Source organism: Dromaius novaehollandiae, chromosome 10 (genome assembly GCF_036370855.1).
Source record: "Dromaius novaehollandiae isolate bDroNov1 chromosome 10, bDroNov1.hap1, whole genome shotgun sequence".
NCBI classification, from domain to species: domain Eukaryota; kingdom Metazoa; phylum Chordata; class Aves; order Casuariiformes; family Dromaiidae; genus Dromaius; species Dromaius novaehollandiae.
Window position 1 is genome coordinate 22,009,539 of NC_088107.1, and position 23,026 is coordinate 22,032,564.

General features: G+C 42.6%; 1 protein-coding gene across 1 annotated transcript in view; it reads left to right on the plus strand.

Annotated features, from left to right (window-relative positions):
* Positions 1–20,643, plus strand: part of PSTPIP1 (proline-serine-threonine phosphatase interacting protein 1) — a 60,887-nt gene extending 40,244 nt beyond the window's left edge. The window contains exons 7-15 of the mRNA XM_026109460.2: positions 1,766–1,864; positions 3,681–3,726; positions 4,539–4,618; positions 7,436–7,534; positions 8,267–8,363; positions 11,430–11,514; positions 13,037–13,107; positions 15,632–15,732; positions 18,322–20,643. Coding sequence (XP_025965245.1) covers positions 1,766–1,864; positions 3,681–3,726; positions 4,539–4,618; positions 7,436–7,534; positions 8,267–8,363; positions 11,430–11,514; positions 13,037–13,107; positions 15,632–15,732; positions 18,322–18,453 — 810 coding nt within the window. The 3' untranslated portion in view covers positions 18,454–20,643. The remainder of the gene's footprint in view (positions 1–1,765; positions 1,865–3,680; positions 3,727–4,538; positions 4,619–7,435; positions 7,535–8,266; positions 8,364–11,429; positions 11,515–13,036; positions 13,108–15,631; positions 15,733–18,321) is intronic.
* The last annotated feature ends 2,383 nt before the right edge of the window (positions 20,644–23,026 follow it).

The window sequence follows — 23,026 nt, forward strand, 5'->3', positions numbered from 1 at the left end:
CAACACCACTGAGCAGCCTCCCAAAACAAATACCCAGAAAGTTTATGTGGAGGGAACACGGCCCCTGTTCAAATAGGATTTGATTCCTCCTAGGCAAGGATACTTAGAGAAGCAAATTTAATTTTTCGGCTTGTGTAAACAGGGTTTCAAAAACAGTGAGGGAATCCTGTAAACAGAACTTACAGGTACAGGAGCTGCAGGCAGCTGGTATGGTTTCCAGCAGGCAATTGCCCCTAAAGGGAAGTAGTTGCAGATCTGTCAGTGCTGTAGCTGGAACTGTACTAACAATTTTTATTTTAATATGGTTATTGCTAGCAGAGCTTCTAAGACAGGCAGTTCTTTTGGTGTAGATAAGGATTTGCTATGCTTCTGAGGACTAGATGACTGAAACAAGAGTCCCCAGACTGGGTTTAAGTCCATCAGTTGAACACAGTTACAGCTTCAATATTACATAGTATTACATGGCTCTTCCTGCACAAACAAGATCAAAACCATGTCTAACCTCATGTGGAGGAATTGCATCCTACCTCCAATAGCCATCACAGCTGGAACATCATTCTTTATGTGGGGCTTCACTGTAGCCACAGCCGTAATAGAGGGCCAAACCAAAGTGAGGTGATGAAGCATAAGCTCAAGGCTTGCATGAACAAAGCCACAGATTAATTTGGAACAGGAGCAGCGTAGATGCATAGCGAGGTTTAGCATGGAGGTAAGGGAGCTAAAAGGGTCATGAAAACTGGGCCAGACTAAAGAAAACCTGATACTGGTTAGCATAGGTTCAACAGGTCCAGGAGGAGGAGAGATTTATGAAAGACAGTTGCAGGACAAACAAACTTCCATTTTATTTGAAGTATGATCTTGCTTTAAGAACCGACAATGAGGTGACATTATGGAACTTCCTGCCTTTTATTCATCCTAGTGACTTCTGTGATGAAAACCTAAACAAACCCCCAAGTTAGAACAAACCAGAAACTTTCAGGAAGACGGATAATTCCATTTCCATACTGTCAGAATGGAACATTTTGAATATTTTAGTTAAACTTCAAAATTAGAATGAAATATTTGATTTCCAATGAAATAAAATAGTTGGGTACGCTTGATTTCTTTAAAATTGAGAGGAGAGGGGCAGGTGAAGGAGAATCAAACTGATAGGAAATGGTGATGGGATGGTTCGAAATGAAGGAGGAAGGAGTGGCATTTCATTTATTTTTCAAGCTGTGAAATAGAAACTCTGGTTCCTGACCAAATATTGAGACTGTTACCTCGATGGGGCTGGGTCTGCCTCACAGCTTGGAGGGGTCAGCAAGCCAGCACACTGACTTCAGCCACCTGATGCTTCAAGTCACACCGGGGAAGTGGCAGTACCCACTGGCACCCCGAGGAATGCAGGCTCCTAACGTTGTCTCTCTGCACTGGGCCCCGGGGAAATGCCTGGCGCACGGATGGTGCTAACGCTCCCTGCGTATCTGGCGAGAGCGCCCAGGGCAGGAGGCAATCTCTGCTGGGAGCTGCAATTGCAGGGCTGCAAGAAGAGGAGCTGAAATGGGGTCCCAGACAAGCTACCATTTACGCTGTCAGCCTCCCTCAAGCTTTTCAGCTCTATTTTTAATAAATATCTTCTTGTGGTGTCATTTGAAATTGTCCCCTTTACCATCCCCAAACTTGAGCACTGATACATTCTCTCAGACTGCAAAAGAGGAAACACTCAGGACATCAGCTTGGTTCCCTAACCCCAAACTGCCCATTTTATTTCATTCCAACGCAGTCAAAGAAGACCTACGAGCAGAAGTGCAAAGAGGCGGATGAGGCTGAGCAGGCCTTTGAGCGGACGAGCGCTTCCGGCAACCAAAAGCAAACAGAAAAGGTAACTTAGAAGACAGTGATATTTAGGTGATACTTCAATGGGAGAAAGCTGTTTTCCTTTACAAGGTACGACTGAATGCAGCTGAACAACCCAGTCTGGAGTATGCCAGGGGCTGCTGCTTTCTCTTCTAATTAGCCCCTTAGAAGCAAAATTAAAAAGCAGCACCTTCACAAGGAGGTCTTCCTTCACACATTTCTCTGGAAGGCTTGGCAACCCTCATCTTGTTCTGTGATAGACCAGGGATTTTTTAAAAGGTGGGGGAGGGACTGAGTTATCCAATTAATTTATCCAAGGTTATGATCTAATTGCTCTATGAATCCTGAAGGGAAACTGAATGAGATTTTTCTCTAAAATTAATCATAAAAAAGAAACAAGTCAGAAGTATGTCATTCAGTTAGTTTTGCCATTGGTCGCTTACATTAAGTAGGCATAGTATCTTACATTAAAATGCATCTTTTTCTCAACATTTCTCTCCTTATGGTTAGTTTAATTTCAACAAAATTTACAAACTCAAAAATAAATCATTGGAAATTAAGGCACTACAGTCCTTCATTGCATCGTCTGATACTTGTAGCTGACAATTCACTAACTTTTAATGGGAACATTTTATAGCGGAACAGATGGAGAAAACAAAATAAATGAACTCCCTTTGGCTCGATAAAATCAGTGCAGTGTAAGCAGAAAGGATCAAAAATCATCTCAAGGAGCGGGGGGATGGAGACTCTAAAAACAGCATCAGAAGTTTATATTTCATATCTAGCATCTCCAAATCCTTGATGAACCAAACCCCCCACCTTAGTTACAAAGAGGGGATGAAATCCTGACCCCACTGAAATTACACCAGGACTCTTAGCAGCTTGAATGGCATCAAAATCTGACCCAGCTCCTTTCGCGCAGAAGAATCCCAGGGTGTTTCATTGCCATTATTTCCACACACATGCCAACACGTTTGAAATGCATGGAGGCATCTCACAAGAAACATGTCAGCTGTTTAATTCGGCACAGCACTCACAAACAGTTTGGGTCAGGATGAGAATAAGAATGAAGCTTATGTTCCCAGCTTACTACACATTTTCTAGCCAGCTGTGATGAGGAATGTGGTCATGAGAACCCCTACCTGAGCACTGTCTTGAGGGGCAGAGGAGAAGAATGTGTTACGCTGATGTCTAGAGCCGTGCATTAATGTACTGTCATCACCATCTGTGCAGAAAGACCTAGAAGTCCAGAGCTGTCAATAACGTCTAAATTTTCATTTCCTAAAAGCTGCAGATTTTTTTTTTAAAAAGTTCTACTTGGAGTGAATTTTGCTTTTAGGCTTCTGAGTTGTTATGGGAAATAGGCTGGTATTTGCAAAATAGGTTAAAGGCTCACTGTGTGCATTATATGAGGAGCTCAGAAGATGAAGAATTTTAACTGCCATTTATTTTTGCTTATAAATACCTATTAGAAAAGCACATTGAAGACTCTAGGAAAAACCAGCTCAGCCAGCAGACAGAAGCTTCAAGCTGGATCATACTAGCACTTAACAGAAAGAGCTCCTATGGGAGGGGTTCAGGATGGAGGGAGTGCACACAAGAACTGCAAAGTGATGTCAACTGCCAAATTTCCCTAGGGGTCAGTGGCCCTGCAGCTGTGTCTATGAAATTCTAGTCCCTCCTTCTCAATAGCCCACGATCTCTAGAACAGTGCATGGAGGCGGGACAGCCAAGAAGTGCTTGCAAGCTTGAGCCTTTTCCCTGGAAGTTGGGGACTGGGGCAGAGGCAAAAAATATGGTCAGAAATTAAGTTGGGTTGTTTCTTTCTTTTCCTGTTTCAGAGTCAGAACAAAGCCAAACAATGCAGAGACGCAGCAAATGAAGCAGGTGACAATGTGTAACTGAACTAAGATTTTTCTTGACAAAGATCTACCAGCACACTGATTTTGATAGAGCATCACCCAAAACATCCAGGCTGGCCCTGTTTGAGGTCAGGTTTCCCAAAGTCACCTGTCCAAAGACTGATGAAGGAGCTTCTAAAGAACATGGTCAGCCTTTACTTTCCTTGAGGCACGCCGTATGCTCTCATTAGAGAATTAATGGAAGACCTCCGTTACGGACTTTACTCAGGAAAGAAAAAGTCTTCTTAAAGCAAGTTTGAAAGCGCAAAGAATGACATTCAAATTGCCCCAAGCCAACCCAAACCAGACACAAAGTCCCTAGCTTCACTGCACAAGAGCATGGTAGCACAGCTACATTCTCCAGCCAGGAACACAGTATATGTCCAAAAGGTCAAGCCAGCAAACACCTGAACCTGTTCGTGAGTTCAGACTTGTTCCTCACTGCTGAGGTTCACACTAAATCATGTGCTTTGCTGGACTTGTCCAGCAAGGAAAGTGCCTAAGGAGTCCTTAGCATGGCCCCAGCTCTTGCTCCCTGACTTGCCATCTTCTCTCCCCATTGTAAAGTTTACAGATGATTTGCAAACCATGCAGTGAGTTTCCTCACTCTAAAAAAGCTGCAAAGAAAAAACACCAAACATCCTTGCTCTCCATCAGCTTCAAGCTCACATATTCTTGTGAAGCCTGTGGTTTGCTAGAGTAAGAGCCACAGCAAATGCTTGATAGGAGGAAAAGGAGAAAGACTGCGTCATTTTTGCCTAACTGCTGGGTGTCTATTGTGTGTGTCTGTGTTTACAGAGAAGGTGTACAAACAGAACATAGAGCAGCTGGATAAGGTCAGGACAGGCTGGGAACAGGAACACATCAAAACCTGCGAGGTAAACATTGACTTTTGCTGCAACATATTTGTGCACTCTTTATCTTATCCTACTAATATAGATCAGTCTAGGACCTGAGATATTGTCTTAAGGGTTTTGCTGTTTTCTTTATAGGGAGTGTCAGTAGATGACTTTTGCAAAAATACTGCAAAAACTAGAGTGGATTTAGACACAGCTCCTAGCTGTCTCACTTACACTCTCCTTGCTTGTTCAGCGTATGTATGTACATATAAAGGAGGGGAATTAAGTGCAGAGGTGTGAGAAGCAGAGCAGCGTATGAACTAGTGCAATCTAGCTGCAATCTACTTGCCAGTTTTCACCCACAACATAACATATGAATACGCTAGCTTTACGGCAGATCTTCCATAAGAGCCAAGACGAGCTTGTTTCTAAAGTAACTGCTTTGTGACAAAATGCAATTTGAGCAGAAAAAGAACAGAAATGTAGACATGAAAATTCATTTTTAGTTCAAAAGAAATTTTTAAATTGAAACAAGAATTTGATTAAATGAATGAACAAAAATCTCCTTTAGATTATGTTTTGCAAAAGTTTTTCAGAGTGGGTTCTCATTCTAATGCAGGATAATTTTTTGAGTTTGTTTCATTGTTTTAAATCTCAAGTTCAATGGAGATTAAAAATTTTTTCTTGGTAAGCTATACATTGTAAAAGTATGTATTGTAGCTTTCTGAGAGCAAAGATATCCAAGCCACACAGAATCTTTCTGTGGTCTACAGCTTTTCTTTTTGCAGAGTATTTTATATTTGCTTTCTACCATGGAGTAATCTTTCTATTGAAAGGTGAGGGAAGGGGGGTGTGGAGGGGGAGAAGAAGTCAATATTTCCATTATGCTCAGCATGGACAAGGAGATTTGCAGTCGGCTAGTAAAATTTGCACAACAATTTACAGGAACTGGTTGACATCTAAATCTACCATACATTTTGTCATATTGGTCCTTCTAATACATTTGTCCATCTGCTAAGGTCTGATTTTGCTATGCTTACTTGTTTCAGGTTTTATTTCCACATAAAATGAAATGCCAGGAGCATAGCTTTCCAGTTCTCCAGTCTTTTAGATCTTCCCTCTCTGGGAGCACAGGCAAGTCCCACGCCTGGCACAAACAGTCCATGGAAATTGTGCCGAGCCTGAATTTTGCCTGATGCATGTTTTTCCCTTCTTAAGGAGCCAACAAACAAGCAAAATATTCCTAACCTAGAACACTATTTCTCCCACATGGCTAAACTCCAAGTACTGTACACCTCATGTGTGGACCTTGTGACCTGTCCACCGCTTAATTCAAACAACCGTTCGTAACAGAGTGGCATTTTTAACTCCTTCTTTTAAAAGTACTTGTAGGTAGAAGAACTGATAGACTTATTGAGACATTTTAAACTAGTAACTAGTAGAAAAACCATCTTAAGCTCCAAAACTCCTGGCTGCACAGCAGGGAATCTGGAAGGTCTCTTAGGCCCGCAGCAGAGTGCTGGACATCCACAGCCCGAAAATCCTGGATTGCGAGTGCAGGCACTGGGACAACCTTCATCACGGAGGTGGTGCTGTATTCCTGGGCACTAAAAGCCCAGGTTTGCAAGCAGTTTGTTAGCAAAGCCAACAGGGCAGGTAGGATATGTCTAACACAGCGCCCACCTCTAATTTGCAAAGGGTTTGACAAGGCCTAACTCACTTTGCTTCCCTCTTTGATGAGCTGCATTTCCCGGCAGGATGCTATTTATCTGGAAAATTCCCAGTCAGCTCTAGCTCTAATTCACTGGCCACTGAAGGCTTAGCTTTAGACATAAGCTTTTTGCTCTGAATGGATATTGAAATCCTTTTTCTCCTCTCTTCAGGTTCTCTTTAAAAGCTTTTTCTCTGAGAAACTGGTCCTGACATCAGTTGACCCTTTCTTGACTCTCTCTCTCTTTTTTTTTTTTAAAAGATTGTAAGATATTAGATGGCATGCAGTATACCCAACTGAACGTTTTGTTGAATAGTGTATACATTTGTGGTATTCTGGACATAATTACTAGCAAATGGAGATGGAAACAGATGGCTGGAAGCATCTGAGCTTTTCACACCTTATATAAAACTGAAAATTGATGTTCTACTTGTAACAGCACAACTTGGAGATCAGCTTTTTTTCCCTCTTTTAAGTTTTTAAAAGAACAAGTTTACCTGCCTCTTCCTCCGTCTCAGTTCACAGTCCTCCTTTCTTTTTTCCCCTCTTCATTCCCCCAAACCTAGTCAGCTTTATAACAACATGACAAATTCTGGCAGATGGGGGAGGAGAATCAATTCTGAAGAAAGACAAATGCCTTTTCTTTACCATTAAAAAAACCTCAGAAATGAACAGAGGCAACCCCAGAGAACCCCAAATAGCTTCAATATAGAAAAGTTTGGAAACACATTTCAGAGGGCAGAGATGGATATTTTTGGCTCTACCTCTAATGTAAATACAACCCTCTCATCACAGCACTCTTCTGACTTCTTTAGCATCAAAGCTGCAGTACAATGGGTAAAGAGGACCCTCGCTGAAATCATTTGCTGTAGATAGCATTCAAATCCAGATACTGATTATGTTCCTCTGCTTTATTTTTATCTGTATAACATAGCTTTAGTTTGGTGCAATGACTTAAGAAAACATCCCTGAGCATGAGTGAGTAGACATAGTTTCCCCAGCAGCTGAAAAGACATCCTCTGTGAAGCATCCTTCAGAACAGTTTGCAGAAGAACTTGGTGCAGAGGAGTCCCAGCCCCACCACTGCCTGCAATATGAATAACTAACTACCCCGACTCTCCCTCACATCTCTTCTCTGGCTTTAGGTCTTCCAACTCCAAGAGTGCGACCGCATCACCATCCTCCGAAACTCACTGTGGGTTCACTGTAACCAGCTCTCCACAGAGTGCGTGAAAGACGATGAGGTAAGGGCACCCGCCAAGGACTTTGTGCGTGGAAGAGTCCTTTAACAACACGGTACTGGCCTGCCCTTCCCTACGTGTACTGATCGTCTCCAGCAAACCGGCTTCTGTACTGCTCTGGCATGCTCAGTGAGGGGAGACCCTGCTGAATCAAGCTTGTTCCCTGGATTTAGACAGTCTGTGTTGCATTTCATGACACACTGCCTCCTCTGCTCAGTTTGTCAGGGAATGCCTCCAACTACCAGGCTGATAAGTACTCAGTCAAGTATATTTGGGCTCAAGCACAACCTTCAGAAAGGCATCCAGTCACAGTCTCAAAAATGTGAAGACATAGAGAATACACCAATTCATGTTGGTATTTTGCTTTTTGTTTCAAACTTTGAATCTCATTGGAGAGTCATGGCTCACATCATTAAAAACGTGGGTCTTATTCCTAATTTGAGTATGTCTGAGTTTTAACTTTCACAGTGGTTGGTTCCTACTATAAATTTCCTTACTGCATTGAAAAGCCCTGGACTGCCTCCTTCCTCATCCCATAAAAGGATGTCCAGAACACAAGTAAACAGTTGTGTTACATGTAAAGAAGAATGGTTGTACCAGAGACAAGCCAGGGATCCATCCAGATCAGACACGCCAAGTGGAAAATATCTTTTAAGGGGAAAAGTATTAGAAGAGAATTAATCGTTAACTCAATGCAAAGTGTTGAAATTTAAGTTCTTGGTCTCTGTTTTGTAGCTCTATGAAGAGGTTCGGGTCAGCTTGGAGAACTGCGTTGTAGAGTCAGACATAGACTACTTCATCAAGACCAAAATGACGGGGACACAGCCTCCAGGTAATTGTTCTTATGGGTCTTGTCAGATAAGTCACCTGTTAAGTTTAGGCTGCGGTTGTGCAGTACACCTCCTTCGGGAATGAAGCCCACTGGAGTTCTTGCTTTCTCTCTGCTCTGGCTATTCATTCCCACCCACTGCAGTTCACTTCCTCCTCGCTGTGCTGCTGCCATCAGTCGCTGTGCAGCACTCTAAGTGGGATTGCTGAATGAGCTGAGTTAAAAATAACTCTCCAAAAAGGAAGAATTTATTTTGGTTTTTAAACCAGGCTCATTTCACAGTACAGCTGAACCAGCACAGCTAAGGAGGTGGCAAACTGCCTTGCAGAGATGGCATCCTCAATTTCCCGCAGTGGTGACAAGTCAGAGCCAACTTATCACGTAACTGCACCCTGGTGTCCTCTTGACAGAGATGCTGCCTCTTTGTTCGCAGCACAGAGAAGACCAGACTTTGTATTCTGTTTTATTCCACCTGTCCGATGGGGAATAACATCTGCTGACCTCTCAGGAAGTTGTTTGTATAAGGGCAAGTCTCTGGCTGGGGGAAAATTTGCATGAAATTGACTTTGCTCCAGAATGCGGAAGCGATGCAAGGTTCAGAGGTCTCTGCCCATGCAAGCCAAAGGAGCCTTCTCCTTGACTTCAGTGATCAAAACCTTTGTGCCGAAATGGAGACTGGGAGAGCAAGACCTAACAGCAATCACAAAATGAGAACACGCCACTCCAGGGCGGGAGTTCTCTGAACACGTCACAGAAATGAGGCCACCTAATGTTTCACACACCCCAAACAGGAACCACACCCTCTTACTTCAACAAGCCGTATAAGCTATTTACAGACTAAGTGAACGCCTGCAGTTCCCTGCAGCTGCTGCAGTAAACAGTAGGATTTACAGCCTTTGGGAAAAGAGAGAAAACCCCTATTTCATCTTTCATTAGCTGAGGATGTACGTATGTACCTATTCCGAAAAGATCTCCTTCTCCCTCATTTATTTGTGCATAGATGCTGTTTCACTTCTGCTATCTGCTGTAGCACCATATTGCTTTGTCAAAAAGGGAAAAATCCCCTTAGTGTGGTCTCACTAGTATCAGCTGAGCTTACTTCCATTCAGAGTGGGCAGGAGGCTATGCTGGGAGAAGGACATTTGATGCTAATACAGCCTTCCATACTAGGAATTGCACTGCTACCAACATCAGTGGTACGAATGCCCCCCAGTCCTCCAAGGGATAGTTATACTGGTACAAGAGCAACCTAGAGCCCTTTGATTTCATTGCAGGGCTCAGAGCTGGCAGCATCTGCACTGTAGTAGCCCCTTGGGCAGAGTGGATGCTGTCACTAACCCCAGCATGAGCTGTCTAAGGCCTGGTCTTCACTCAGGCTTTCCACCATTACACCTATGACAATTAAGGGTAGAGTTTTCTGGATTAAAAAAAAATGTATTTTGATAAATCAATATATTGATATTGTTACACTGGATGCCATTTTGCTGGTAAAAGTTTCTTCTTCTTCCAATAGGGGATTTAAACTTGACTAATATAGGAGCATTTACCCAGGTAAAACTACATTTTCACTGGGAGAAGGGAGAACTGTGCCTTGCAACAGTGTGAAACTTCTACATACAAGGCGGCTCCAATTCTCAGCTAGGCTTTTTACACAAGATTTCTCATTCTCCAGTCGCCTAGGCAATTTTCTGAGAACAGTTCTTGGCTATGTCAAGACTCATTTCTAATAAGAAAATAGTGGGGAAAAAAACCTCGAGAGCTTTGTAAAAAGTGAAGGAACAACTGACTCTTGCTTTTTTTTGCCACCTGCTAGAAGGTGACATGTTTTAGAAGTAACATCATGGTATCTCCACAGCTAATGAGTTTGCAGAACAGCGCACAATAAGTGGTTTTGCACTGTGTAACCTTCATACTGACAAAAGCTTTTGGTTTCTTCAGGTAGAGCTGTTGCTCTCTCTCCTCTTCTACCTAATCTTAACATACATCACAGACTAGAAATCATACCAGGTGACAGTCTAGGAGGGTAATAGAAGGAGACCCTTAAATTGGTGAGAAAACTCCCTAATTACTGTGAGTTATTTGTAGTGATCACTCCATACTCCACATAAACGCTCGTATGTGCATGCTCTGCTTATGAACTTGGCTGGCCCAATGTGAGAATACTAACACAGCCCTTAACTCAGGTTCCCATTTCTTAATTAGAACGTATCAGAACAGAACTAATGTGGTCTCACGGCTTCTGAATCAGACTTTGCTTGTGTTCATTTTGCTTTAACGCAGAGAAGGCAGAAAGGGTGTGTGGCCACCTGCTCTAAGCAACTTCACTATAAAGCTAGACTTTGAAATGGTCTCAATTTTTCCCTTAACACAACCATAGGGGAGAGGGAAGGTGCTGTAACATAACTGTGACTGAGAGAACAAAAATCAAATATCTGTGGGTAAACAGCAAGTCAGCTCTCAAGGGGTGGAGGGGGAAGATAAGAAAGGTAGCAAGTCACTTATGCACAAGCACAGACCAGGAAATTGCTCATTATTGCTGCAGGCAATAAACTAAGAAATTTCCCCAGCTCTGAGAAAAATTCCTGATTCAATACATTAAAAAAAAACAAAAACCAAAACCAAAACCAAAAACACTAAAATAAAATACAAAACACCCCCAAACCACTGCAGCCAATTGAGTCAAGGACATGGTCCCAGTCTCGCAGTGGCCATGCTCTGCTCCTTAAAGCTGAAGGGGATAGAAAAGGCAACAGAGAAAACAGTCATGGAGGAAACTGCCTTCTGGATTAGGGTTTAGCCACAGCTATTGGAATGGTTCTCTAGGACCTTGACTGTGCTTGTGTCAGCTCAAAAATACCTTTCCACCAGGGACACATCTGCATGCAATCACTTGAATGGCTTTTGTTGAGTCCTCAGGTCCTCTGAGCTGCTCCAGTAAGCTAAAGGCGAGTGCAGATGCATTGTAGTCTGCTCCACCAGGCCCTGAACACCTACACTATCAGTAGCATACTGGTGGAGAGAGATAGATTTTGCCTGCTTGAACATCTCGTTTTTATTGTCCTATTGCAGGTGCAATAGGATATGAGAACTATTACGACAGAGAACCAGCCAGAACTAACAGCAGCCCGACCCAGTCTTGTGGGATGATGAAAAGGTGAGTGGCAAACCTTGGCTCCCAGAACGGGAAACAGGATCTGGACAGTTGTTGCTTTAGCTAGTCAGCTGTAGCTGACTGCTGTAACTGCAGTCAGAGTAATTTTGCCATGGCCTACTGGGAAGAGAGACAGGGGACAAGTTCAGAAAACAACCAGCAATAGAGAGCATTCACTTATTTCCTCTCTTCCAGTGCGTCATGGCACGCTGCAACAGAAACACTTTGTGCAAGAGAGGGCAAAGGTGATCCTTGCTGGGAGTGAAGGCTGGGGAGAGCTGTCTTTTTCAGTAATGCTTCCTGGCTGACTACACCCCACCGCCCAGCCGAGCAGAACAAAGAGCTGTTCTCTGTATCTAGACCAAAGGAAAAAAAAAACACTTGGTGGAATATCTGTGATGATTAGGGAGTCAAAAAAAATTTTTTTCTAATCTATTTAGACTGGTAAATGCTTTTTAACATGGATACAATTTTATCAGCAGTAGAGCATGGTAGCATGGTTTAAATATGTTATACTAGAATGCCTAATTCACGGTGGCTTTTTAAAGCAGATCATCTTTATATTTTGACAAGCCTCATTAGATGGCAGAGTCAAGGAGGGGGTTGTGGTTTCCCCTTTAAAACATACATGGTCCAGGCTTGTTAGTTCACTGATAAGGTTTATACAAAATACTTTGTTTTTAGTCAGAAACTAGATTTTCTGTAATAACAAGTTCCTCTGTTGCATGCTGTACAATTACAGAAGACAATTGCACTGCAATTCAGAATACAACCATGCTCTGCAAGGGCAAACAGCCTAGAGAGACTCATTCCGAGTTTTTCGGAAACTGCTGAGCTTGGATATCCAGTTTGCAGAAACACTGAGCCTTCACCAGCTGAAAAAGCAAATCCTTTAAAGTTGTCTTAAGCAGGCAATGCTATTGCTATCTGTGCTTGAGAATCCTGACCCATATTCTCTCTCTGCTTGGTCTCCAGTATCAAGCTGTGATGGGGAAAAAACATCCAGGGATAGATTAAAAAAAACAAGACAAAACAACAACACCCCCCCCCCCACACAACCCTTAAGACTAATAGTTTTTAGAAAGGCGTGTTATAGCTTTTGTATTTTAAATTGTATCAGTTTTTCTTAAAGACAAAGGGATGGTAATCATATAAACAGTCAATAATCAACTGATAATAAATTTAATTATCTCATTATTCAGTTTATCAGTTATCAAATTGTGCATCATTAGCCTTTAGATCAACAAAAAATTACAAGATGTATTTTGTGCACCATTTAATAATGGCTGGAGGTTTGACAGGTTCAGTATTTTGTGGTGTTTCTTTTAAATATATTTTTATCTGAAGATAAATATATCTGCAGCATAAATGAAAATACATGGCCACAGGAAGAGGTGACATCTACTTAGTGCTGCAGCAGATGGAGGGGAAGCTGACTCAGACAGCTGAGACTTGCAAAGAGCAAAGAACACACATGCCCAGTCCTGCTCACTCATTTTGTCATTGGCTTTTCTTGGTTCTGCAGATTCTCTGGACTACTGCATGGAAGCAGCAAAAACAACGGGGAAACCGTCATTCCTTCTGCCCCTCCTCTTGGTAGGCCTCTCCAGGAAGTAAAATTACCAGATGTGTTTGTTTAAGATCACGTTGCTGAATGAAGCTTTGACATGCAGCAGAAATGGTACAGCAGGCATTCACATATTGGCAGTCAAGAAGAAGAGCGAACTATAAACTAATTTAGCTCAGATGTGTATTAAGCAACTTCCCCACTTTAAAATGCCAAATAATCCATATAAACTTTGGGTCATGTAATTTTTCAGAACTCTCCCTGGGCAAGGGAGAACTGTAATTTCTGACACTGCCTGGCTTAGATAGTAGTTTTCTTCTAAGGCGGGATATGCTGCCTCTAAGAAGCACAAGGGAATCTCTTAAGTTTTTAAGCAGATCAGCTTCATGCCCTGTGAATGCAAATATCCATGCTGTTTCACAGTTACACTGTCTTATTGCAACCCTTGTGGCTAAGCATTTATCAGAGGACATTTAAAACATGGTATTTTGATTGCGCAGAAAGTAACAGCTTATGACATTTTTATTGGCTTGATATAAAACAAAGAAATTTTAACTGTGATTTCTGCCTAAAGAACCAAAAACGCTGTTTAGCACAGCTTTAAAACGCACCCAAATCAATTTCCTGTCTCAGGCCTGCCTGTCTGCTTGGACACCCAGAAACGAAGCGCAGAGGAGCTGACTTGTTGCATTTGGCGCCCAGCCAGGGGAGACTCTTCAAAGCTATCAAACACCAGCTGGACCTGCCAGGCACCAGCCGCCTCCCGCTTCCAAGGGTATTCAGAGTGTCCATGCAAATATAACCTAAGGCATCCAGGCCCTCAGAGCTGCATCACAGCTGCATATGTACTAGTATATTAAGAAACAAACAGCACTGCCACACTGAGTGTGGATTTAACAGTGGCTCTAGTCCTCATTCAAGTAACCAGTCAACATCTGTGGTGGCCCCTTTTGTTGAGGCCTGGTATAATCTCCCTGTAACTGCAAAAAAGCCCTACAGGCTGCCTCTCCTTTCATTAGGATGTTACCTAGAGCCTGGGTACATCTCACTGTGCAGTTAACACACCCTCATCTTTACATTCTGGAAAATCCTTGACTTTGATCAAGTAGTGTTTTTAACCTGGGCTGATCTACCAGGTTATTAGTATGTAATTAGAGCCCACCTTCCCCTTCCTGTTTAGCAGAGCCCTGCAGCTTAAAGTTGCTGGGAAAGAAGCCCAGCATGGAGAAACAGAGGCCCTGACACATTTAGAGCAGTGCAGAAGTGAAGCAGGCAGAGGTAACACAGTTTAGGGTAGTTACTCCATCTGAACTTCCTTGGGCTGGGGACAGGAGGGCAAATGTGTTCCTTGAACGAGGCCCTCAGGAATGGCAAATACCATCTTTGTTCAGCTTTTTTGCCTCCTGCCACGCTGCTCTTTCAGCCTCTCAAAAGTCAAAGAACTGACAGGGCTCCTTAGAGCGGGATAACTAAGCCAAGGATTTACTGCGGCAAAGTTTACAGGGATCCTGGCCACTTCATCCTCTGTCAGAGCACTATCACCTCACTGACACAGAGGAGTTGTACACAGGGGAAACAGCTTCATGCCCCAATGGCAGGAGAAAGCTCCCAGGCAGAGGGATAGGAAGAAAGCTGTTCTTTCTGCTTCTCAGGCCCAAGTCAGCATTCCTTGATTCCGACTACATGCAAACTGTATGGCTATAGCATGCAGAAGCATCATGATATTTGCCTCTGGTAAAAACACTTGGTTTTGACTCTATCTATTGGGATGTTGCTTTTAATCAGAGTCATGGCTTCAAGGACTCTTCAAGGAGTCAGGCAAACACCAAGTCCCTCTGAAAGCCCTCCTGCTCCGTACTGTCCGCACAGTGCTTTGACCAGGGCTTTTCACCTGTTGACGCAGCTCTCATGGGCTTGGTCCTGCACTCCCAAAGCTATTTTTAGGATAATCTTTCAGCCAGATCTACCCTCACAGTTGCACTCTGATGTCGATGCTCTGGTATACTCTGTATCCCCTTAAGAGAGTTTTCTTAATTATGACAAGCTGGATTGAATCAACATATTCCAAAAAGGTCATGTTAGTGACAAATGGCTATCCAGGAACTATATAAGCTAGTGAAAAGAATCTGACAATGTATTGACACCATGTTTCCTATCTTTCTCAAGGGAAAAAGAAAGGCCCATGTGAATCAATGTACTACTAGAATTTTGCACCTGCAGTAGCAAACATTTTAAAACAGTTTAATCATCATATTTCCTTTTTCAGACCATTGGGATCGTGTTTTATCTGGGTAAATGTTTTCCCCAACTTGGATGAGCCTAAAGCTAGTTTCTGGCCTCCCACAAAGTTCAATGGGTGTATTATCATCTAATCAATGGGACACAGTTTTTGTGCAAAACTTTACCTACATTTCACAGCAGCTTTTCTAGACATGTACATCTCTGCACATAGAGAGAACAGAGACCCTTGTGTTTGTGAACTCTTGCATATGATCCCATGTATTGATAAGCACGTGAACTCTTTGTTTCTCTTTTTTCCCTTTTTCCCTGCAGTAGAGAAAACAGATGGGGTCTATGCATCCATTTTTGTAAATGATCAAGCAGGAATCACATCATCACAGGACTACAGAGTACTTTATGACTACACAGCCCAGGTAACCAAAAGCTTAAGAATGAATATTTCATACAGTGCCAGGTTTAAAATAGATGTCATCAATCTGAATGTCTTGAAAGTGGTAATTCTGTGAAGGAGGTATTACTTTAACTTCACAGACAGGAATACTTAGGGAATTATTGGTCAAGGTCACGTGTGTAAGCCAGGAATCCCAACTGCAAGTTCTTGGCACAGATCACTAGACCATGCTGCCTCAAGATGAAACAATAACATTTTTTGCAAGTGATAACACATTAGCATCATATACCCGTGCCTAAATCAGGGCTGGGCTGTTGCAAGCTCCTTCTAGAGACATGGAGGACTCATGGAACACATGGAAAACTTTATTTTTTAGGTGATGATAGCTAAGTATGCAGTTTTACAGGCACAAGCATATGGAATGTCCCACTGAAACTATTACAGAACTTACTTAAGATCCTGCTCCTGTGCTACTATATGCTTATGCGAGCCCCATACCCTGAAGAGACATATCAAGGACAACATATCCACACAGAATATAATGGATATAGGATTAGTATGAAAATGTTTTACTAGTGCTTTAGGAGAACAAGTGATGAAGAGCACTGGAATCAGGTGAAATCAGAGAAGTTTGGATTAGAAGAGCAGAGCTGGAAACTCAGTAAGACAGCAAGACTGTGGTTCTGCTAAAAATGACGACAAGCTCTTCGCTGATTGAGTGGTCAAGATCTGGTCTCACCACACCTCTGAAGAACATCACTTTCAGACACTATCATGCAAGAACTAGACAGCAATGTGAAGAGCAAGGCAGCATCAAGTCCTGTGCCTTCCAACTTTCCCTCATTATGACCTTACATTTTTTGTGAAATGTTCTCCTAGGGAAAGTGGCTACAGATCCCTCATATAAAATTTACTGCAGCTTTATAGCAGAAGTAAGGACATACCACAGATGCCTATCCAAGAACACTTTCCCATTCGATCTCCCTTATGAGGGAAGTCCTACCCCAGATTAACAGCCTGGCCTTAGCTGAGGTCTCCTCCAGGTTGGAGTGGACTGAATCCCCACATTATAAGGCAGCCCTTACAATAAATCATACTGTTTCCCTGTACTTTGATGTTGCAAGTTGCAGAATCACAGCCTTGGCCTCAGCTGACTCACAGTCTGTGCATGCCCTAGCATTTGTAGCATAAGTATTTTTCACCTAAATGATCTCCCGATGCCTTTTTTTTTTTTTTTTTTAAATGAGCTTGTAACAACATGAGGTGTGGCATTTTCATGCTACTCCAGTTCCTGAGTGGTGGAAACACCTTGAACTCATATTGCTTTTAGCTCTGTTAAACAGACCTGTAAGGGGGGAAAGGAAATCATTATTGAAATCAAAAACAAAAAAACCCCACAGGCTTTCGGAGTACCAGGTGCAGAGCTTCAGTTGTTTCAGATAGTCAACTGGGTAGTCAAACAGTACAAACTGCATTCTCCCCATGGAAATACCCAGTGCCCTGCCAACTCTTCCTCATCAGAGCTGGTCTTGGGAAAAGGCTCACCAAACAGGCCATGATGATTTTGACCTTCTCCATGGACCAGCCATAAATGGCCAACATTGATAAAATGCTGGTGTGTGACATAAACAGGTAGCCAGACAAGTTATGAACGCAGAATATGTGCTGAAAGGAGAACATTCTCTTAAGTACAGCAGTGTTCTGACCCCTTCTAAATGTACTTTGTTTTGCTTTGTTTTAAACCCTCTTTTATTATCTGCTTGAAAGTCCATTCCAGTACAGCTGAAAGCACCTCAGTGTTTGTGGCAGTTCCCTTTAGGGGACTGCTGGATCCCTTTGTCAAGGAAACAGATCTCTAGTCCAGGAGATGACTTCCAAATATGACACACTAAGATTTTTCACTGCTGAACAAGAAGCCTGTTAGTACTTTTGGTCCCTACATATATTGAGGCTTCTCTCTTTTTAAGTCCATTCTTACCTGCTCAGCTGCATCAGCTAAATCTAAATTTAATGCATCAAGCCCATTTTTGGAAGCCTAAGTTATCCCAATTTCTATTTTACTACACTGTGGGTAGCCAAATGGTTTCCCAATGAAAAATAGGATGGCACTGAGAGCCAGAATTGCTTGCAACTACTCTGTTTCAGAGATAAAAGTTACTTATTTCAGGAGTGGTCACTATACCTCCACTGGTCACCACCATTTGGTATTAAGAGACCTGAGAGATCTATTTAAGGCCTGGATTAGTGGAGGCACTGTTTTTATCTCCCTTGGGATTTAAGCCTTGTACTATTTTATTTAGCAGCACCTACAGGCTAAAGAAAGGTCAGGTTGGCTGGTTTAGGAAAGTCATATTTAACCCTTTCTGGCCATCCCTTACAATACAGAAGTCAATTCTAGGGAACATGGAGGCTTGGGAAGTTTCTGAACATTTTAAGGAAACAGCCTGCTCAGTAAGCGCATAATCCATGACTGTCTGATAGTACAGGCTCATTGCCAACCAGAAGGACATTGGGAGACTGTTGATGAAAGGCAGGGTAAAACACCTGATGCTTGCTCAGGCCCTCCTGCGCTCTCAAGCTAACCAGATTTCCATTCCCTCTCTCCTTTCAGAACATGGATGAACTGGACATCAGTGAAGGAGACATTGTAGTTGTCATTGAAGAAAGAGAGGATGGCTGGTGGACAGCAGAAAGGAATGGGCAGCGAGGCTATGTGCCAGGGTCCTATCTTGAAAAGCTCTGATGAAAAGTAGTTGCAGTCCTCAGACTTCAAAAATATTCTACTACTGAAAGAAATAGCACACAAGGTCTGCTTCAGTTGATCAAAGGCACTCCATAATATTGTCCTCTACAATTATTAGTCAGGAAATAACCAACTGACCATGCTTTTCTCTTCTTCCTCTTCCCATGCCCACCTTTTGGCCTACATTGCCTGAGAAAATTTGCTTCACCTCGGAGAGGCTAGAACTTGTGTTTCTTACCAAGTTCCTTCACACCTTTGGCACACTGTGGTGCCAACAATGTCTCAAAGCTTGACAAATCCAGGAGAACAACCCTGACCAGAACTTTACTGCACTAAATGAAAAAGATCCAAGAGATAGATGTTTCTCCAGGATGGGGGATCACCTCCAGCCAGCCTGTGACCCACTCATGGTCCCAGCAGCCACATTCTCTGTTATCAGTCCTCTAATCTAACTGCACAGGCCACACAAGCATCTCTGACGGGGGGGGGGGGGGGGAAATCTAGAGGGCACACATATTCCACGGGCAGATACCTTTGATGGTTGAGGGTCTTAGCTGTACAAAGCAAGGCAGAAGCTCTTTTAAGTTCCCCTCTACAACACACGGGTATCCAGGGAGAAAGGTGGGGAATCCTCGGCTATTCTTTATCACAGTCAGTGATAAAAATATGAGAAACAATGAATGCAGCTAGACAGAAGCACCTGAAGGACAGAGACACACACTGGTAGGAAGAAATCATAAAGCCATGCCCACCACAGTGATCTAGCACAATGAAACCCATGTCTTCTATGGCTTTGCTTTGCGCTGGATTCTGGAGCAGCAAAATAAGGACAGATGATGAGCCCAAGGCTGGCTTTTGCTGGCTGGATAGTTTACCAGACACCTCACTAGCATTTTTCATATCTAAATAAAAGGAACTAAGCAAAGCCTTCCAGCAGCGCGGCACTGCCCTGATCACTCTCCTCTGAGAGAACTGCCGATTATCTTCTCATGCAACCTGCATATAAATATCATCAGTTAAATCTCCTTCCAGCTCACTTGTCCACCTGACTGATCATTTCCATTTCCTTTTCTTCCCACAGGCTTTCCTGGCTCTTTAAATGCTATCTACAGCCTCTGCATCTCTGAGATGGCTAGCACAGGATTATCCTTGTTCCTTTCCAGTTACTCACCCTGTGCTTGCTTTTCAACAAACTCTCTTCACTGAACCTGCACAGGGCAACTTCTCTGTATTTCACAGCCTTTCAGCAGTATCAGTCTTTTTATTTTAGTATGTAGGACTGTTTCCAGCTGCCACTGCACTTACCAATGAACCATTACATACTTTCAGCCACTCCTCTCTTTTCAATATTTAGAAGTGGTTTAAAAAAAAAAAAAAAAGAAAAAAGAAAAAGAGAAAAGAAAAAAAAGAAATGAGTGAGGTGAAGAGATCTATTTCTGGGGACAGAATGACCTTGTTTGCCAAAGTTTCAGATTTTAAAACTGAACCAAGTCAAAGAAAACGAGTGAAAATTGTTACCCAAAAGGCCCAGAGGAACTGTTAGCTAAGTCTCAGTGAGGAAACCAAAGAAAATCTAGAGAGAAGACAAAGCCATAGTGGTCAATGGGATTGTTCCTTAAATGAGCTACAGTAAGGGTCAGAGACATTTGCAACATCTTATTCTAATTCCTTGCTTCCAGAGTGGAATAAAAATTGCTGTAGGTCCTTTCTCCTCAATTTTCCTGCAGTCCTTTGCACAGGCACACTTGCCCTTCCCACACTTCCCCATGCTACTAAGCAGCGTATCTGCAGTGTCAAAGCACTCTGTACCTCTCATTAGCAAAGGATCAGTAGACCTGCAGAAACCGAATGGCATTTAAGGCACTATGTTATATTAACAGTAGCGTTCGTGCAGGTTGAGGATGCCAACGACAGGTTTCTGTGGCCAAGTCTGAATTTGCCAGTGATAGAAACATGGTCCACAATAGCCTTCAGTTAGGCCACTGCACTGTAAATGGCAGTTGTCAAAGACAACTGCAACATAGCTAGCTCATCATGTACAGCATGAGAGGAAACTTAAAGTATGATAGATTTAATATATTTGCATCTTTATTACCAAGTCTTTCATAAACAGAATTGTAATAAACCAACAAATACATATGTATAGGTAAATATTTTGCAGATGATCTTGATTAAAGGGAAAATAATATACTTTCGAGATGCATCTCCTTTAACTATGACACAGGGATTCTGCTAAGACTCTCACTTCTCTGGGGGCGCAGACAGCCTCACAGCAGCCACTGCAAGACCCAGTCCTGGTTACCTTGTGACCTTGTTACAGATCGTCTTTGCCTACATGTACCATAAGGTCTGTATTAGCTGACAGACAGCTACTGGAACGGTAACTGCTGTTTCTATGCCATCAAAGCATTTCATATTTTTGCTGTTAAACTCAGGAAACTGGTTTCTTTCCTACGTATCTTTTCTTCTATCAAGTAAATACTGTTGTAAGTGGAAGAGGCTATAGACACACTGTTACAGCATTTGGGTCCCATATGCTAACTCCAGACTGTTCAGGAAATGAAAAAGCAGCAGCAGTGTTTTCTCATGATTAAATTCCCCTGCTTTACACTGAAGAATTTGTCTGATATGTAGTTACCAAACTGTATCTCTGCAGTTTGCCCTATCCGTGTGGCAACGCTTGTCAGAAATAGAATAGAGATCGAGAGATACCCATGCCCTCTGAGTACACCCACACTTTAGGTGTCATCCACCCAGGCAGCAGGAAAAGCAGGAAGGTCAAATGTCGGTTACTGCCTTAGATCCTCTCCAGCTGGGTAACACTTTGGCAACAAGATTGGTGCATTCAAATCATTTAATTTTCAGGTAAGATGGAAAACTGGAACAGAACTTTTCCAGTGGAAGTCATTCTTAAACCAGACTCCAACATTTTTGGTTGAATTTTTTTGATAAATAGTTCTGATAAGCCTCTACTTTCATTTTGACAGGTATTTTTTTTGGCAAGGAGGTGCAAAACAACAGCTGCGGACAAAGCTGTGGGTTTGTCAATCTAACTCTTAGTTCATAGCATACTCTAAGTAAGCAGAATACCTCTTTACTTACACTGCCAGTGCTCTGGATGAGTTCACACACAAGAAGCTGTTCCCAGAGCATGAGAAACATGCTTTTGCCAGTTGCTCTGCAAGAGGGTAACCTAATTACCCATTTATAGCCTTTGGCTACTATGTATATATGCACAAACTAATTAAAGAGAAGTTTCAACAAAGTTACTGAGCTGTTTTTGACTCAGCATTGCAGAGTAGACTTTAGTTTGCACAACGCACAACTAATATTTCATGCTGAGTGTTTTCGGACTTGTAACTCTTAATTCTAAAAACCTTAACAAGGCCATGAGAAACCTATAGCACCTTCTATCCATTAAACAACATGGGCAAGAAAGACTGGGAAACATTTCCTTCACAGTATCCAACAGAATAGAAAGGTTCATGACTAAGGTTCATGTCTGCTGCTCTTCTAGAGGGATTCTGGATTTGAACAACATGGTCACAAGACTGCTGTGAAAAAGCATAGCAGTAATCTGTTCCATTATTCCTTTAACAGGAGCAGGAAAGGAAAGTTGAAAGCAGGCAATCCTTCCCAGCAGTGCTCTTACACAAGGCTCAAATATGCATGCAGTTCTCCTTTACCATGTTATTAAGAACAAGAAGCAGAAAAATCTGTTTTAAAATAACATTTAACCAACAGCAATTGTATGTAATTAGACAGCAAATGTCTACAAGGGCAGCGTGAAATCCATCTCTGCACAGAACAGACTTCGGCTGCTGTGTGCGGCATTAAGACTCCACAAGCCAGACACAAAACTTGGTCAAAGCAGCATTAGACTAGAAAGAGAGGAATCTTAGACATAGTGCTAGAATAGCCAACACGGTCAGTTCTTAACCACGCAGAAAGGACCTCCTGACAAGCTTATGGATCCATCATTACAGAGAGATAGCTTCTAACATATTTTACAACTAGTCACTCAAAAAAGGTACAAATCAACCCCTTCTACAGTAGGCCAGCTGAGCAGTCAGCAACAGCAGGAGTGGTTGCTTGAGGTTGTGAAGTGCTTGTCATCTCCTTGAGAACCCTGGCTTGAACTCTGTGTTAGGAACAAACCTGGCATACTTCAGCCACCATGTTGACAAAAGATATACATGAGACATGAGCAGTAGTTTGCTTGGAACTTACCTTGGATTGCTTCTTGTCATGCTGGACAGTTACATTTCTGTACCTCTCCAAGAGATGCGTTCCAGCTCTGAGCTCCTTTTCCAAAGGTAATTTTCCAGGTGAAGACTCCCAGTCACAGCTCAGTCCTCACTGACTACTGAATGCAGTTTAAGTGGAAGCACATGGAGGCCAAGAGGAGATTCACTACAAGCCAGGCATCAGATACTGCCTAGCAGCATCCTGCTTGAGTAGGGGTTGAGAAAGGTCCAAACAAAGAGCAGGTAGATAACTAATACGCGTGTTTCTCTGGTACTATGTAACCTCTTGACTATGTTAGCTTTGCCTCCCACGTAGGAGAGATGGT